This window comes from Acyrthosiphon pisum, chromosome A1 (genome assembly GCF_005508785.2).
Source record: "Acyrthosiphon pisum isolate AL4f chromosome A1, pea_aphid_22Mar2018_4r6ur, whole genome shotgun sequence".
In the NCBI taxonomy this organism is placed as follows: domain Eukaryota; kingdom Metazoa; phylum Arthropoda; class Insecta; order Hemiptera; family Aphididae; genus Acyrthosiphon; species Acyrthosiphon pisum.
In genome coordinates, this window is record NC_042494.1 from 47,436,502 (window position 1) to 47,456,183 (window position 19,682).

The following is a 19,682-nucleotide window of genomic DNA, read 5'->3' on the forward strand; positions in this document are numbered from 1 at the left end:
TATACCAACCAAAAATTGTTGTAGCCGCTGCAAAAATTTACCTTCCCACTTCTGGTTCGCAGTCGTATGCACTAAACAACGAAATTTTCTAAGCAAACAGAGTATATAATAATGGTGAATACTAATTTACTTGTAATCTCTCACTAAAAAAAAAAAAAAAATAATACTTACCTTGTTTCTTGTTAAATATTTTAAATTAGATTTTAATTACATTCTATGTCTTATTATTATATTCTATTTTAGGAGACTGGATCTTCAGTAAATAAGTCATCAACACCACCTAAATCTACTGCACGAAAAGATTTAGCTTCCAGTACAGATTCCAGTACAAATAGTTCTAGTAGTTCATCATCATCAACATCAGGATCTGATTCCACAAGTTCATCTGATACTGAAAATTCATCTACCACTGAAAATAATTCTTCTGAATCAGAAAAACACAAGAAATCACCAAAGAAAAAAGCATCCACTTCTTCAGAACCAAAAGTCTCTGAACTTTCTAAAAAACAATCTTCACCGGACAAATTTAAAAACAAAACAAATACAGCTCCTAAATTAACAGCTGCTATCTATACTGATTCAGATACAGATGCAGAGACAAAAACCAAAAGAAAATTTCCACCAGTAAAACCTAAAGCTACTGCAACAGTTGCAGCAGTTTTAAAATCACAGGATAAAAACAAAAAATCTGATGTTAAACGTAGTCAAGGACCGAGGTCTAAAGCCACAGCTATCACTGATGGAGTTAAGAAACCTGACTCAAAGTCAAAAAGTATTTTCAGCCCAGATAAGATAAACAGTAGTGACAGTGATCCTCCACCTCCAAAACTTACGCCAATGAAAAGTGCTACTACACAAAAAGCATTAGTAAAACCTAGACCAAAAGCAATGGCAAAATTAAAAAAACATTCACCAACTACTAAAACATCCACCTTAACATCAGCAAGTTCTGGTTAGTATAATATGCTAATATATTATGAGAAAAAATATAATTAGTTACCAATTACTAAAAAGAAACACGAGTGTCAATTTTTTAAATATTTTTCTTTAAACTCTATTGATTGTTATTTTTTTTAAATATTTCTGAAAGGCTTGGATACTACGTTTCTATATTTGATATTAAGTTGTTCTTAATCCGAGGCTTAATCTATTGTTTTTGTTTTGAGTTTCTAACCATAGGCTCTAGATAATCCTCAGTGGTCGGGAGTAGCGCGCTAATTGTAGCAACGCTACTTTAGTAATAGCGATTAATGTAGCGATATTCTTTAGTGCGCTAGTAATTTTTGGTTAGAGTAGCAAAAGTTACCATTTTTTTTCCGCTACCTTCAACATGTTTGGTGATAGTTAAAATAGTATGATAACTATATAATTATTTATTTATATTAAAATATTGATGAGTATATTAAGAGGATGTCACACCCGCATATGTTGTCTCCGTCTTACAAATGTACAATATAGCAAAAACGGGACAACTTTTATCTTTCTTTGTTTATAGTAGTGGCTCCAAAATGTCTGAACATATAGGGTGGAAAATAATTATCTATGCTACAGCGTTCCCATATTTTAGATAACATAAATTCAATAAAAGTTATATGCTTCTAAACATTTGGTTTTTTTCATTTGCTTATAAAAAATGATTCGGTAGTGATATTAAGAAAAAGAGCACATTGTTAAACAGATAAATTTCTTCTTTACGTCTTGTGAAAATTTGGTAGTACTACAATAAATTTGGTGGGAGAGAAGTTGTCCTGAGCAAAACAGTTTTTGGTATGTTGTATATTTGTAAGATGGAGACAACACATACGGGTGTGACATCCTCTTAATGAATTTAATTAGTTTAATCCATGATTAACTTGCATAGTTAAAACGCATCCAGTCATCAAATGTTATCAGTACAAACTATAAACTACCAATTTTCAATTGGAACATATTTAAAAAAAATGATAGCGAGCTACTTTTTTTGGGGAAGTAACTGTAGTGTTAGCGCGCTACAAAAAACTGGTAGCATCCCTCACTCCGGACCCCCCTCCCACTCCCTTACTAGATTTTTATTTCATCTTAGAAGTAAACTATTATTAGGTAATGATCTCAACATTTTCATTCTAATTTATCTATCATAAACTGTGTGGTAGTATGTAACTCATGATATAACTCACAATAAAAACCATTACCTAATATTTATTATTTATTTATTTAGAGTCATCAGATACAGATTCATCGTTAGATAAGAAGATTAAAAAAACAACACAAGAACAACACAAAAAAAAACTTTTAAATAAAACACCGCAGCCTGCCACAAAAGTTACAAGTGCTAACGAATCTTCATCTAGTGGTAAGGTCTCTAGAGGACGTGGCCGACCTAGAAAATATCCAGTTCCAGAACCAACTAAAAATGGTTCAAATACTAATTCCAACTCAAAAGCCGGTCAGGACCAAAAACTTGTTACAACTAGAGGATCTACCAGAGTTAGTCGTATATTAGCTGCTAGCCATAGAACTACGACTGCAACAGATTCTGATTCAGATACAGGTATATGGATACATATATTTGTTAATCTTATTAATTAATTAATAGACTAATATAATTTTTTATTTTAGGAAGTAAATCAACTAGTACCAGTTGCAAATCACCTACTAAAAAATCTCGTGACAAAACACGCAAGCCACTAAATTGTAATGATAAGAGATTGAATAGTGGAGGGCTTGTTGAATTAGAAGAAAGACTTTGTCCAGTTAATGGTTGTGATTCATTAGGTCATCTAAATGGCTTATATGAGCGTCATTTTACTTCAGAAGCCTGCCCCATGTATCATAGATTAACTATAAAACAATGTCAAGTAATATAAGTGATAATATATTATGTTTAGAATTATTATATAAACAGTATATATTTGCTTATAGGAAAATTTATCTGAACGACTAAAGAAAAATGAAGAACGTTTAAAGGGTACATTAAAATCTAGTTCAGCCGAACAAAAGAACTATCGAGATAAAGTTAAAGAAATGAGAAATGATATCGATGATAAAAAAAAAAATGAAACAAGTAGTGATACTTCGCAAAGTGACCAATATGCTGGTAAAGATTTAGAGCCTGATATACTCAACTGCTCTAATATACCATCCTATGATATTAAGTTATTTCAAGAAGCACAAGCAGTAGCCAGTGAGAAAATTGTTAGTACCTTTTTTAGTATCAATACAAATAACCAATTTTACACAATACATTTTTTTTTCTGATAACTAATAAAAATAATGGAAACAATACTAAAGGGTGAATCATATTATTATTTTCTAGTAATTAATGTTTTCTGTGAATGAAAATATATTAATTACTTTTAAATAAGTAATTAAATAGGTACAGTGTACCTGGTACACATTAGATACATATTTATATTTTCTCGTGATTATAATTTGAAATCTTAGTTGAATGTAAATTACCTTATGCAGATGTAAGGAAATCAATATATCTGTTAGGTAGATAGAAATTTTCTCTTATGAGAAAGATTAATATATAAATAAATATATATTTTAATTAAAATTATGGATTGTGTATTGATTGTCAGGTACATTCTATATTCTCATATTTTACTGAGCATTTCATAAACATAAGTTATATAATATGATTTTCATTGTTAACATTTTCACAATTTGAATTTTTAAAAATCTACTTGTTTGAAGCTATTAATTAATCCACCTGGTTATAATGATAATAATAATAAGCACCAAGTAGTAATGCAACTAGCCTCTACTGAGTACTTTTTTCTGTACTTCATGGATTGTAACTTTTGGGTAAAAATTAAGGTATCATAAAAAAAAAACAACTTTATAACTTTCTTAAAATCTGAACATTAAAAAAAGCTTCCAAGTAAATATGAACATTAAACTTCCTACTTATCAATTTTTTTAAATGTTATTACTGATTGTTTGATTATTTGTTTAAAGATCAGGTCATTGATTTTATAACTTTTGTAATATAACAAAAGAAGAATTGATATATATCAGGCATTTCTTTGATCATACATATTATTAATGTTAGATGATCCAATTAATTACTTTTAGGTATTAAATTTTAACTTTTTGAAAAATATATATTTTTAAATTATTCAATGTTAAAATTATAATTTTTAGTTACTATTTTTAAGTTTATACTTTTTTGAATAGTAATATACTTTTTTTATATCATATTCTGAAGCAGAATTATTTCTAGAGTATTTTGTATTTTTAGAATGATTAGTTAGTTATGAAACTCTTGAATATTTTAGGTTTGGATATTAAGCTGAGTAATATGGCACAGGGGTACCTCTAAAAAATAATGGTACATTACTTTGCTAATCTATACTTTAAATACTTAGAACTAACAATGTAATATTTATTACTGGAGTACAGATTTTAAAGCAATAAAAAAACTAAAGAAAAGCACTACAAAAAAGCAATAAAGCTGCCTAAATCTTCCAAAAAACTATTTTTCAATTTATAAATTTTTTTAAAAATCTAACTTAAAGCAAAAAAAGTACCCAAAATGCCCATAAAGCATAAATATACAAAAAAAAAGCAAAATAAAATGTCGTGCATTTCATTCTAAGTAGTATAAATCAAATTTGTAGCTGACATAGCTTCGTTTTAGATTAATAGAAAAAAAAGCAAACACCTTCAAAATACATACTCTACTTATTGCTGTGAAATTCAATTATATTTAAGTACTAAAAAATATATTCTGCTGTGGAATGTGATACAGTGTATGAATTGCAAATATTAATGTATTTTTCTTTGTACATAATAGGAAGAAGATTTAAAACAATTACCAAATTTTAAAGGCACAAAGTATTTAGAAATGGGAAAGTATGAAATGGAAGTTTGGTATCAAAGTCCATACCCAGAAGAATATACACAGGTACCAAAGTTGTACTTATGTGAATTCTGTTTACACTACATTAAAAGCAAAACAGTACTATTTAGACATAAACTCAAATGTGTTTGGAAACATCCACCTGGCGATGAAGTTTATCGGTAAGCAAGACATTTTTATTATGTAATACGATTTAATTAAAATTTGATTACCTGTTCAGTTAATTAATTTTTAAATATGATTTTCTCTATTTTCGGATACTATTTTAGATTCCGAGAGGTGCGATAAATGTATTGATATAATTGTAATGTAAAAAAATTCCGTTGGGTCAAAAAGTGTAATACAAAGTTCCTTATAGTTTTTTATAATCAGAGTTCAAAAATATTAAAGATATACAGACACAACTTTTTTAATAATCATTAAAAGTCAAATTTTGACAAAGATCATCAAAATAATGAAAATTTGCAAATTATTTTTTAGTTAAAAATGTATAAAATGTTAAATTTACAGCTAAGAATTGAAAATATCTAAAACAGTTTTTAGAGGGTACTTGAAGCTTTTTAAGAATATTATTATATTGTATACACTATGATATTTCAAATTAATTTTTTTGGCAAAAATTAATTCAACTTACTGTATTACTATTAATATATAATAACTAATAGTATAATAAATTACTTTAACAGCAATTATATCATAAAATAATAAATAAACATAGTAATATAGGTTGATAGAACGTCTCCCTTCAGAATCGTTTTCCGTGTACAATGATTTTATATCATTGAATTGAAATACAACATATCCCATTACAGTGAAACCTTTCTAGACACTGTACGGCAGAGCAGTACCCATTTGCCCATCCTTTTTTTCTACTTATTTTCTTATTATTTATATTTATAATATTATTTATTATTACTTTCTAATTTTCTAATTTATTTATTTTAGGAAAGACCGTATATCTGTTTGGGAAGTAGATGGTAAACGATTCAAAATATTCTGCCAAAATTTGTGTTTACTTGCAAAATTCTTTCTAGACCATAAAACACTTTATTATGATGTAGAACCATTTTTGTTTTACATAATGACTACTCAGGACGAAGATGGATGTCATATTGTTGGTTATTTCAGTAAGGTAAGTTTATCTCTACACTATTGGATTTAATTAATGATAAGTAGGTATATACGGTATGTTTTATATATCAATTATTATTACTAATAATAATAATAATAATATACAAATGTCAATTTTCATTAATCTATGTATTAGAATGGGTGTATGTTGATCTAAAAAATTAAATTAAAATAAAATAAATTTAGATTATTACTTTATTAATAATTTTAGTTCGAAACTGTTAATTTGGTTAAAATTATTTGCTACAATTTTGTCCACTTAATTTTTCTTATATTTATACAGGCACCTAGATCTTGTATTTATCATTTAAAAGTAGCTAAATTAAAAATATTTAATATTAAGTCAATTCTTTTTTTAGTTAAATGTTTGATTATTGTCATTATAGAAATGTAACTTGCTAACTTCCATAATAATATTTTAAATTACAATATTAATATACCATTAACTTAACCCTATCAAAAAATGAACTTAACCGCTTGTTATTTTTTAAAATTTTTTAAAATTGATATACACTATACAGTGTGCTTTTATGTTATCATTTTAGTAGTAGTACCTATATATATATAGTTGTAAAAACTTATTTTATTGTTTTGTAACATGACAGTCGAGTTGTATAAATTTGATTATTGGAACAACAAAACATTATACCTTTAGAATTTAGATGTGTACTAGCTACTCTATCATTCATCTCCAAATAACATTTGTAACACCTCATGTTTGTTTAGGGATATAAAGTAATTAAAATTCTATATATATTCTTCATTTGTATATTATGTTTTATATATTTCTTTTTTTATGCATTCTTTATTCACATGGACATTAAATAAACGAAATGATATGCTATTTATGAAAATTAACATATTAAAATATACTATCTTGTATGTTTATCTTGCATACAATTTCGATTCCCAATTAAATTAGTAATGGTCAGTTTTATTTTCCTTTGATAATTATAAACATATAATTTCAATGTAGAATTTTATCCACTTTCAAAGTTCTATATGATTAAATTGTGATGAATGATCTCTTAATTTTCTAGCCGATGCACATAATTGATTCAGTAAACTTTTAGTGGTTAGGTTAATAATAATAGCTTTTAGAAGTTGAGCTGCTTGGTATCAGTTATCAAAATCTTATTTTTATAGCTTTGCATATCTAAGCCTTAAAAATTTGTTATTGCACTATACTCGGTCTAGCGAGAGAACACACAGATTCTGTACATCCCCTTGTGCCACTCTACCATCATGTCGGGTTCCACTACGAAGGATATCATCGCATGAAGATGTTTAGAGGAACATATTTTCGTCGGTTCTCTTGCTTTGCAAACGGCATTTTTCTTTGGAATTTTCTGATTATCGACCCACATCTGCATCGTAATGCGTTAATCACCAGCTGAGTACAATATTAACATGAGCGTAATTTAAGCGTAAAGGGTTTTCGTATCCCCCCCCACAGCCCCTTACACCGTCGTCGATCTGTTCGAACCGACCGTAGAGTACGTGTGCCTAGCCATTATATTGTGCGTACCTCCACTGCTGCCAGTCGACGCGGCGGTTGCGTGTCTACCTATCGCACAACGAGCACCGAGCCGCTACCTCACTACACCAATCACCACAGAAAATGGGGTTGTCACAGGTCATGGACCCGGCGCGGGTTCGTTCAGTAGTCCTAGACGGCTCTTGTTAATAATTATTATTATTCGTATATATTTCGCATTTTTCGAAATTCGCACGGCGCGCTGTAGTGCTATATTATATATATATTATGTGTGTGTATAATATGTCGTATTATGATGATCACGCCCAGCGACGGCGCCAGTGACGTATATTTATGTGGGCGGATGAGGATTGGGTCAGATGCGCCCCTATAACTTTTTTTTTATTTATTATTTTCGTGTCTTATCAGTAGATTACACAGATGTATCCCTGTCTCTAATTTTAGTTTCTGAGCGGAGCGATGGATGTATTGATTTTACAATGAAGTGTGTGTTTTTTTTCTGTCTGTAAATATTTTTTCTAGTAGAAATAATTCTTTGATTTTCAATTTCAACATTTTGTTCAATGGGAAAGTGAATCTATTTAATACTTTTGAAAGGTAAAATTCACAGTAATTTTCAAAAGTGTTTAAAAATAGGGATTTATACGCAATACCAGTTCTTGAAAAAATCGATTTAGTTATTTTGGCGTAACTGAAAAAGCTAATAACCGAAGATACTTTCACTAGATGTTTATTCTACCATTTTCTATAGGTACACCAATGCACCATTACATTTACAAAATAATTGACTCTTTTCAAAATACTAAAAAATGTAATACAAGGTGCCTAACCGTATTTCTAATAGTAAAATAAATTACCATACTAGCAATACAAATGTATCATAAAATATAAATAGTACAGTGGCGTAGCCAGGGGAGGGATTGAGGGGGCTGTAGCCCCCCTCCCAACGAATTGTTAAGAAAATTTAAAAATTATTTTAATGGTCTATTATAATTGCTCAAAAAGTCTTAAATTGTATTTAAAATATTTAAAAATGTACTATACGTATTAACACTTTTCAGCCATTTATCTGTGCTAGTACGTATTTAATGTGTAAAAGTGGAAAAATTAATCAGCCCCCCCTCGAAAAAAAAATCCTGGCTACGCCACTGAAATAGTAATATAGGCTGATAGGCTTATTTGTTTAATCTTTAATAAGCTGTAGTTTTAATCATGTAAACTTTAACATTATTTTTTTTCCATTAGGAAATTAAAATTATTATTTTAAAATAATACTATGTTTAATATATTCATAGTTGAATTACTTAACAAAAAATCGTAAATAATATACAGAACGGTATCAAATTAAATATTTTATAATTATCATTATTTATAGTACCTACCAACGATAGTAGGTTCTCAATATTTATTTTTGCATACGTGATATGTATTTATATCATTATTTCGTATTTCAAAATTAAAATAAATAATAGATGAGAAGTTGAAATAAAATATGAGGTAGGTAAAAAGAAAAAATGAATATAATATATTATATTATATACGTGTGTGTTGGCCGTTGGCTACTCTTCTCGCTACGCTTACTTTTATGTAAATCAGTACTATGCGTCTATACTCTATTCAGCGAGAGAACACACCGATTCTATGCAACTTCACTCGACACCCTGTCATCGAGATCAGTTCCAAATGACAATGTGTCACGTGTGGATGCGCAGAAGAACCAATTTTTTTTGGGCCACGGCGTGTCTTCTTGTTGAATTACAAAGTATATATAGTAGGTATATTTATTATTATTTAAAAAAAATACTGTCTCCGCCCTACGTTTGAAATCATACTCTAAAAACCGACTTAAAACTTAAATCATTAAGTGATGAATCAAAATCTATTCCATAACCGTTTAAATAATTATCCAAACCAACTAATAAAAAATTTGGCCACTCCTACCATACCTGGAAATTCTCCGAGATGCCTGAAACGTAAGTGGTGTCGTGATCTATTAAATTAAACTGAATTCAACAAACTAACAGAAACTTTCTCCTTCCCACATTTTGGATATTAACTTCTCCGAAATTTAAAAGTTGACAATTTTTTAATCACTATTTTAGATTCTGAGCGGAGGGAGGAAGCTAGTAGTTTTACAATGGTTTTTTTTTTACACAAAATTTCTACTAGAAGGAGTGCTTCGATTTCAACATATAGTACTTTATATATTTTAAAAAATTGTACCAAGATGGTACTTTAGAGAGGTCATTTTCGATTTTTTCAATAGGTATTTAATGCCTAGGGAAAAACCACCGATAAATTACAAAAAACCGCTAAAAATGGGATTTTAATTTCTTACGCTTTGTTGATCATCATAGAAACGAATAAAAAAATATCTATCTGTATATATAAAACAGTAAGCTGATTGACGCATCGACGCATGCTATCAACGCACAGCTAAAACCATTGGACGGATTGGACTGAAATTTGGCATACAGATAGTTATTATGGCGTAGGCATCCGCTAAGAAAGGATTTGTCGAAATTTGCATTTTAAAGAGGTGCTCAAACATGGATCTTGAGGTTCACGATGTAAATTGGAAATTTTATTTTTATTTATTTTTTAAATAGTTGCCATTGGTTACAGTCTACAGTAGAAATTAGTATTCATTTATTATTGGTTTTCATTGGTTATTTGGGCAGATCAGGTACATTGATACTCTAGATTGAAATTATACACTTTACGTATACCAGCAGCACGGGGTCCGCGATCTACTACAGGTAGATTGCCTACCTGATAATATACTGCTGCGAATCTGAATTTATATTCTGGGCAACGGAAAAGTTGATATAAGTTTTGAACGCCATACACCGATTATTAAATAACGAATTGAACAAAGTTTGAGTCATATAGTTGGTATTTAAATTAGTTGGCAACGAAGTGCACGGGATCAGCTATTTTTGATAAAAATATATTTATCATTAATACCGCTTGAAATATTTCAATACGTTTTCATAACCCTTTTTTATATTTACTTTCCGATAACTTTAAACGATAAATTTTGAATATAAAATTATACATCATCGTCCGGAGGCAAAATAAACAACCAATCATGGGCGAAGCTTTGACGGGTTGGCTAGTAATATTATATAATTAATTCAATTTACAAGCTGTAATGAATAAGACCAATATAAAATATCTAGACTGACAAACCGTCTCCCCTCAGAATCGTTTTTCTTATACAATGATTATATTATTATATTATTATATCATCGAATTCAAGTTTAATACAATGCATTATACAATGACCCATTTGTAACCTACTGTACAGCAGAGTGATATCCACTTACCAGATTCTTTAATTTAATATTTTTAGGAATTTAGGGAATAATATCAAAAATGTTGAAAAGTCAATTTCAAGTAGACTTGACGACAAATTAAAATCCGTTTTCAGAATTGTTATCGCTTCACTATAATAATGGGTACGATTGGCAAAGAACACGTCTAAAATCCTATGTCGTACCTACATGTGTTAGACAAAGACAGAAAATCCTTGGGTGAAATTATCTTATGGAGTTCATTATACATTTCATTATTTATTCAATGTTGTTACTATCTTTATTACTAAGCTTTTTAAAATATAACATTCTCTGTAATAAAACGTCGCTTTTACCAAATTATATAATACGTATAGTTTTTTTGTGAATCATTGTTTTTTAATGTGTAATAATTAATAATTATGTACAAATTGATAAAAACCTATATTTTTCATAATAAAATAGCTGTAGTCAAAATGTTGCATATTATATAGCTCATGTAGTTGCTCTAAATTTATTGTGACCGTATGTGTAGTTTATTTAACGTTTTCTTTTCTTTGTTTTAACGAACGATTTATTATTTTAATTGGAATTCCAGGACGAAACCACCCTTTTTTATACAGTGCATTCAGGTAAATAATGGTTCTTAAAACATTGTTTTTTAAATTCTAAAACATCCCATATTTTTTCATGATTTTTAATTTTATGGAAATACTTTATTCAAGCAAACGCTTATTATTTATTATAGTTTTAATAATTTAACTACTTATTAATTGTATACCTACATTTTTTTTTTTATACAAATAAATACAAGTTAACATCTTTATTTTAAATTTAAATTGTATAGCTTGTATATTATTGATATCTGTATTCTTCATGTTTACAAAAATATTTGTGTTCTGTACATCATAATTGAATTTATGTGGCAGAAATATTGTTTGAAACTATCTAATTAAAATGTTTAAAATAATTAAATAATCGTTTTGAAAATAAGTGTGACCACAGTGGCGTAGACAGTTTTTAATAAGTTTTAAAATTTTTGAGGGTTCAAATCATTTTTCATCACTGTATCATTTTTATGATTATATTCTCACAATAATACAATACGTATTCAATATAATATGAATCTATTTACAGGACGCTACACAGACATTTGTGATTTGTCCATTTGTTGTCTCCGCCTTACAAGTGCGTAACATATCAAATTTTACGCTCAGCAGATTATGTTTAGCTCCGTTAGTTTAAAAGAGAGTGAATTGAAATCTTATAAAATTTAAAGATAAGATTATTATCTAGGGCATCTCCTAGGCTTTTTATTATATTTTAATTTTAAATTGTTTGTACATCTTAAAATACTCATAACTCACTTCAAAATTTAAATATAACAAAACGACTACGAGATGCCTTAGATAATAATCTTGCATTTAAATAAGATAAGAGGACAATTCACTCTAATGTTTGAACTAACGGAGCTAAACGTGATCCGCTGATCTTAAAATTTGCTATGTTATGCACTTGTAAGGCGGAGACAACACATTTCTGTATAGCGTCATCTTAATAAAATGTTATATTATGTATGCCAGTATGGTATATTTTAAACATTAGGCTTAAACATTGGCTTTGAATTTAATATATGTGATATGGTAATACCCATTACTTTTGTATTTATAATTACTTGGTTTACTATGGATTGCTAAAGTTCCATTATAGGTATTACTATTTAATAAGTTTATTGTACTATTTTAACAGTTGTATTTATCACAGTTGTATGGTGTTTTTATAGTAATAAATAATATAAAATTGTTTTATTATAATTTATCGAGTTATACCTTTAGCTAATTATTACTCAGACTAAAGTAAAAATATAAATTACTAAACAAAATCTAATTTTTGCAATTATAAAATATAAATAAATAAATGAATATAAATATAATATTATTAATATAATTCAGTGGCAGGTATAGGTATTTTTTTTTATATGCAATACTGCTAATCCAAATGAGCGATCTCGGCCCATTTTCGAGGACAAGTTTGTTTTAAATCTACAGCATACACACATAAATAAAAGCAAGTGGTACAAAAATGCAATATTAGGTGTGTGTGTTTTCAGAAAGTAATGTAAATTATTTGTATTTTAATTTTACGAAAATGAGGAAATCACATATAAAAATTATTTGTCCGGTGATCTAATTTACAAGTGGGGAGACGTTGTCTAATTGTCTCATATGACGCTTCTTCACTGATTTAATCTGTTTTATAATCTTATTCAGTATAAAATTTAAAAAAAGCGAATAAGCGGGTGTCGCTCTGCCGTACAGTAGGTTACAAGTGGGTCATTGCATAACGGATTATATTAAACTTGAATTCAATTATATAATATCATTGTATAAGAAAAACAATTCTGAGCAGAGATGGTTTGTCAGTCTGGATATTTTATATTGTTATTACTTATTAAATCATGTAAGTTTAATTAATATTACAATATTATTATTTTTAGATTCTGAGCGGAGCGAGGAAGCTAGTGGTTTTACAATAGTGTTTATTTTTTATTGTTTTTATATCCTGTATACAAAATTTCTACCATAAGGAGTGCTTCGATTTCAACATATAGTACTTTATCTTTTATCAAATTTGATCAGGATGGTACTTTAAAGAGGTCATTTTTCGATTTTATCAATAGTTATTTTATGGCACGGGAAAAACCATCGAAAATTACGAAAAACCGCTAAAAATGGTTTTAATCTCTAACGCTTTGTTTATCACCATAGAAACAAATAAAAAAACAGGGTAAATGGATGTCGCTCTGCTGTACAGTAGGTTACAAGTGGGTCAACGTATAATGGATTGTATTAAACTTGAATTCAATGATATAATATCATTGTATAAGAAAAACGATTTTGAGCGGAGACGGTTTATCAGTCTGGATTTTTCCGTGGCATTAAATAACTATTGAGAAAATTGAGAAATGACCTCTTTAAAGTACCATCTTGATCCAATTTGATAAAAGATAAAGAACTATAATATGTTGAAATCGACGCACTCCTTCCAGTAAAAATTTTGTATACAGGATATAAAAAAAAAAATACTATAAACACTATTGTAAAACCACTAGCTTCCTCACTCTGCTCAGAATCTTGGTAGAACTTAAACTTATATTAAAAAGTGTTAAATTATTAACACCCCCTGCGTTTTATTTTGTCGTTCATTGTATGGAACGACAGGAATAGCAGTAAAAAAATTATCTGCAGTAAAATTAAGTACCAATGTTATCACAACAACTACATATAGTTATTTTTAGTTTATATGATATTATAAAGTATTAGGGTATTGCATTCAATTTTAAGTCTGGTTTGTAATAATGTTGCAATTATAAAAAATTCACTGGTTGGAATAATGGTGTATAAGGGAGGGGATACGGGTTTTTGTGTAATCAGGTGTAAAAGGGGTTCTTAAGCATCTAAATATATAATAATTGTGTATGTGCATTTTCAACTGTTATACAGAATTGAAAATAATATTTATGCATTACCAAACACATAATAATAATGGATTATTATTTTAAATAAATACTAATATTTTTTATAACAGCTAGTAGATTATATTATTTTAAATACCTATCTTTAAACGCAAATAGGGGATATTCCTACTAAGTAATATTTGGGTATAAACTAAAACAAAATGTATTTAGTTTTTACATATTATTATTACTATTGGTTTTATGAAATGAATGGAATCATGATTTAGAAAATCTTATGAAATATTATATAGAATACCTACATTAAGATTTGTATAATTATTTACTCAAACTGAATTCTATATTTCATACTCCAATGATTAAGGTTATTATTTGGGTGATGATGCGTTGAAAATGCCAATGAGGGTGAACGTAACACGTTTAAAATACAGTAAAATCAATCATTATTTTGTAAACTCGTGTAAGTTTATTTAAACTGTTTGAATACAACCTGAATAAGTTTATGAAAAAGTGTGTTTTTTTGTCTATTTTACTGTTATGAAATATTTTTGATATTTTGTTCGCAAATGAATGGGATGAACATTGTTTGTGTATAGGTACCTACGCAACGTGGAATACGTAATTCTCATCTTTCTGCTTTAAAATTCGTATTTATGTTACATGAAAGCCCCAACGGCTGTGCTTATGTCTGGAAAGGCCTCAGGAGTTATTGCCCGGTCGATACGACCGTCGAGACGTCTGCCTCTTTCCATTGTCGCTTTAGACTGCGTCGCCCCTTTTCGCCCCGTCTTGGGCGACGGGCGTTTGTGATATTGTATACTACTATACCTGAGTAGGTTTCCACCCCACAAACTTACACTACACCTAAATATATATATACGTATTATTGTATGCCATTATGCCAATATTACCAAATTCAACTGTCTTACTTCAACATTCTGTACTGAAACCTAAATAACTTAATTATTTAGTATTAATTTATTCTACTAAAGCAATAATAATAATAATAATAATAATAAAGATTTTAATCACAGTTTGACTTTTAAAGGAATACCAGAAAATTGTTTTAGATAGAAAAAAAACCAATAACCAGTACCTATGTGTGTTATTGGCTAGTTTGACGAAAAAGGATAAAAATAATACAAACAAATTTAACCTATAGAACTTCAAAATGTTTTTAAATGTGTTCTCAAGTCCCACTTTTAATTATTGCGTTCTTACAAACTCTGTTCAAAAACATGTTTTCGTTTTTGTTCATATTTTGAGAAAACTATAAATATTTTATGAATGTGGTATAATAATATGTTTATCGGTGAATCGATGAAAATAATAAATTCCAAGTTAAAATTATTTATAAGGATAATACTAGAATAATAAAAGGATTACTTGTAAAAGGCTGATTGTATTATGCCTTAATTCAGTATTATTATTTTTAAATATGCGTTATCCATATAATCTTATATTAATGGGACGATTTGTAATATTTTAACTTCTCTAAATGGGTATATGAGATGCACTAATAAAATCTAGCAGAATAAAAACAAATATATTTTATAAATTATGAAGTTATATAATACATATATTATATGTATTTCTTAAGACTAAAATTAGTTATGCAATTATTGCAAATCTGAATTTCTTATAAACTGTAAATTTTAATTTTAAATTTTTAGCGGGGCGATGAAACTTTATGGTGTTTAGGAAATGCTATAAAAATTCAGTAAACATTTCATGTATCTAAAATCATTTGTGTTAAGAGTTTACATTTTTTTTTTTGAAAAGCTGAAAATTTTGAAAATTCTATAATTTATCATATTTATTTCTTGTCAAATAAATCTTTTGATATTATATATAGTTTATTTTAACCTTCATAATTATATTTAAAACTGTGTACTTTTATTACCATTTATCCATTTTAATATTATTTTGGTATTATTCTATTGAACATAATAATATAGTAAACACAAAATACAAATCATTAAATAATAAATATATATAATATATATGTATACCAGATACCTATATAAATATATTATATTTATCTAGGTAATAAATGTGAATTTTTATCTTTTATTAAAAATGTTGTATTTTTACTTTAGTATACCTCAACAATTAATTAAGTTAAGAAAAATACATTAAAACTAACATTTTCAACATTTTCAATATTTTAAAATTATCAGAAAATTTCAATAAAAAAAAAAATGTACAAGCTTACGTCTATAAGTACCTATATCAAAAACTAAAATCGATTTGGTCAAAAACCAATTTTGTGTAAAAATTCCCGGTTTTCCTTAATTTTTTTTTGTTTTTCCCGGTGCTTTTGAAAACTAATGGGAATTTTAACCTTTGACCTTTAAATTGTTACCTTCTGAATGCACCGACTAGATTCACTTTTCCAGCAACAACATGCTGAAGTTGAAAATCGGAGCATTTTTCAACTACTATCATGGATAATTGTACACAGACACACACAAAAGAAACATCATTGTAAAGTCAATATACATTCATCAGTCATCACTCGCCGCTCAGAATCTAATATGATTTTGTAGTTAAAAATGTATAAAAGGTTCAAATTTTATAGCTAAGGATTGATAATTTAAAACTAGATTCCATGTACCTAAGTTCGTTATTATGCAACCAAAAAATATAAAACACAGTTTGTTTTTAGTTATTTTATGTTCAAATTTGGACGAAATTACATATTAAATATCCAAGAATAACTATTTTAGTTATTATTTATTGTAATTTAAAAATATTATTCGTGGGTGAAATTTCTCAAGTCTAGAAATGCATGAGCTTGACAGTGTAGTAACACTATTTTTTGTATTTATTTATTTTAATTTTAAAAGCTATAACTTTAAACTATTATAGAATGTACCACAATAATTGTTGTAACTGTCTAAATACATAATGTTTATGTATAAATAAAAAGAATCTTTTAAGTTTTAACTTAAACGATGAAAATACTGGTGAGGAATGGGATATTAATTTGTTTAAAAAAAAATTGTATTATTTATATTTTATTTAAATAAGTTATCTAATCTATTGTATAGTCTATTTCGTTATACACGTACATATTATGTTTCATCACTCCTGAAATATTATTTTCGGTGAAAAATGTGGAATAATGTAAAAACTAAAAATTATTAAAATGTATGTCTTTATAGATCTAAAATTATGTCTGAATAATATTATCGTATTCAAACAACTTTTATTATTTATGAATTATTAATTACTACAGCAACCAAATAATACCGAAAATATTTTGATATGCCTAATATTATAGATACTTCATTTTGAAATCTTGATTTTTGGTTGAGTTTTGATTCAATTTTAATGTATATTTATACCCTACTGCTGATCCAGCGCACTTTGTTGCCCGTACAAAATGACAACTCTTAAAAAAATTGTGACTGTTTTTGAGTGTAACTCTCTGCAGTAAGTGACACTCGGCCACTTTGGTAGGCAATGTGCGAAAATTAGATATGATGCATGCTTGTACTAACAAATGGCAATCAATATACAAATGAAATACTCATTTATACTAATTATTTCCCATATAACTAAAAGAAACCATTTATAAACAAAAATGTCCATCGTAAATCTCAAAATCCCTGTTTGAACACCTCTCCGGAATTTCCCCTTTTTAAATAAGCATACAGCACTCAGAGATAATGTAACATTCTAATGATGAAAGAATTTTGAAAACGGTCCAACCGTTCTTGAGTTATAATGGTCTAACATTTTTTTGAACTCTTATAATATAATATATAGATTACTGTACATCGGTATTGACTTCTAAATTAATATCAATAATATATTTTATAATTTATGCAATGTCTTATGCAACGATTTATTCATTTTACCGTCTTACTAAAAGGAGTATACCTAAATAAATTATAAAATATTCCAAGAAGTTGGAAGTAGAGAATGACAACCCGTCTCTGCTCAATATCATTGTTGGTTTACGATGATTCAATTCAAATTTAACACATCCATTAAAGTGACGTACACAACGACGAGGTTCAGTCCAAACTCACTTTACAGCAGATCGACTTTCCTGGTTTCTTTTGTTTATACAAATTGTATCTCAGTAGTAAGTAGGGATGTAAATTGAAAAATTAATTTGCCATTACAATTTTTAACTATCTATGTTTATTATTTAAATAAGAATATAACGACTAAATATGAATTAAAATTAAAAATATAGGTACCTACCTACATGTTAAATAAAATATATTTATAAATTATAAATATTTATAACTTGTATGGTATTTCGTTAAAACTATAGGTACAATATAATTTGTAATAACTTATAACTGCTCATAATAAATAATGTCTACTTAAAAATTTTGTTTTACAAAAAAATTAATGAAAATTTACATCACTAGTAATAAGTAAAAGGTATAATAAGTTGTATTATTTTAGATTCTGAGTGAAACGATGAATGTATTGATTTTAGAATGATGTGTGTATTTTAATTTTTTTATTTTTAGATTCTGAGTGGAAAAATGAATGTATTGATTTTACAATGATGTGTGTTTTTTTTTTTATTATTTTTTTTTTTGTGTCTGTGTACACGATAAATAGTCGAAATAATGCTTCGATTTTCAACTTCAGTATCTTGTTCGATTGGAAAGTGAATATCGTTGGTGCATTGGGGAGGTAAAAATTAAAATTCCCAGTAATTTTCAAAAGCGCCAAGAAAAACCAAAGAAAAATTAAGGAAAAACGGGAATTTTTACGCAAAATCGATTTTTCACAAAATTGAATTTGGTTTTTGGTGTAACTTTAAAAAAAATGACCGTAAATACATGGAATGTTCAATAGTTGTTTATATTTCCATTTTCTATACACGTTAACATTTTCAAAATATTTTGATTTATTTTGAACTGTTTAGAGACTTGTTTCATTTTCCATTTTTTTTAGTTTTTTATCTAAAAATATCAATTAAATTTTATTTGTTGATTAAAAAAGCTTGAAAATTTAATAGAAGGCTCCAAGTATATTGTTTCAAAGGCAGATGAAAATATTGAAAATCCTTAATCACATTTTTTTTTATAAGCATTTAAAGTTCAAAAATTGAAAAAATATGGAAAGATCACGAAAATTAGCAAATTATTTTGAGTTAAGAATTCGTAAAAATTTTTCTTTTTAAATCTAAGATTTTAAAATGTAATACAAGATTCCTTATAGGATAATCTACCTTTATCAAAAAAAAATGTCTATAAGAAACTCAAATTAAATTTTTATGAGCGTTTGAAATTCATATTTTTACAACATTTGGTATTTACTCGATTTCTTACGTAACGATTTTCTTATTTTGTTGTAATTAAAAAACGAATGACTGTAGAAACTTGAAAATTTCACTGAATGTTTATATTAGAATTTTCTATGTACGATACAATTTTGAAAATAATTTGACTCTTTTTGAGC

At 27.6% G+C, this 19,682-nt stretch overlaps 1 protein-coding gene across 2 annotated transcripts in view; it reads left to right on the plus strand.

The window, feature by feature from the left end:
* LOC100160130 (histone acetyltransferase KAT7) overlaps window positions 1–19,682 on the plus strand; it is a 116,653-nt gene that overhangs the window by 1,745 nt on the left and 95,226 nt on the right. For both annotated transcript variants that reach the window (XM_029487179.1, XM_029487178.1), the window contains exons 2-7: window positions 244–952; window positions 2,198–2,530; window positions 2,599–2,837; window positions 2,902–3,174; window positions 4,781–5,007; window positions 5,792–5,978. In XM_029487179.1, the coding sequence (XP_029343039.1) occupies window positions 244–952; window positions 2,198–2,530; window positions 2,599–2,837; window positions 2,902–3,174; window positions 4,781–5,007; window positions 5,792–5,978 (1,968 nt within the window). The remainder of the gene's footprint in view (window positions 1–243; window positions 953–2,197; window positions 2,531–2,598; window positions 2,838–2,901; window positions 3,175–4,780; window positions 5,008–5,791; window positions 5,979–19,682) is intronic.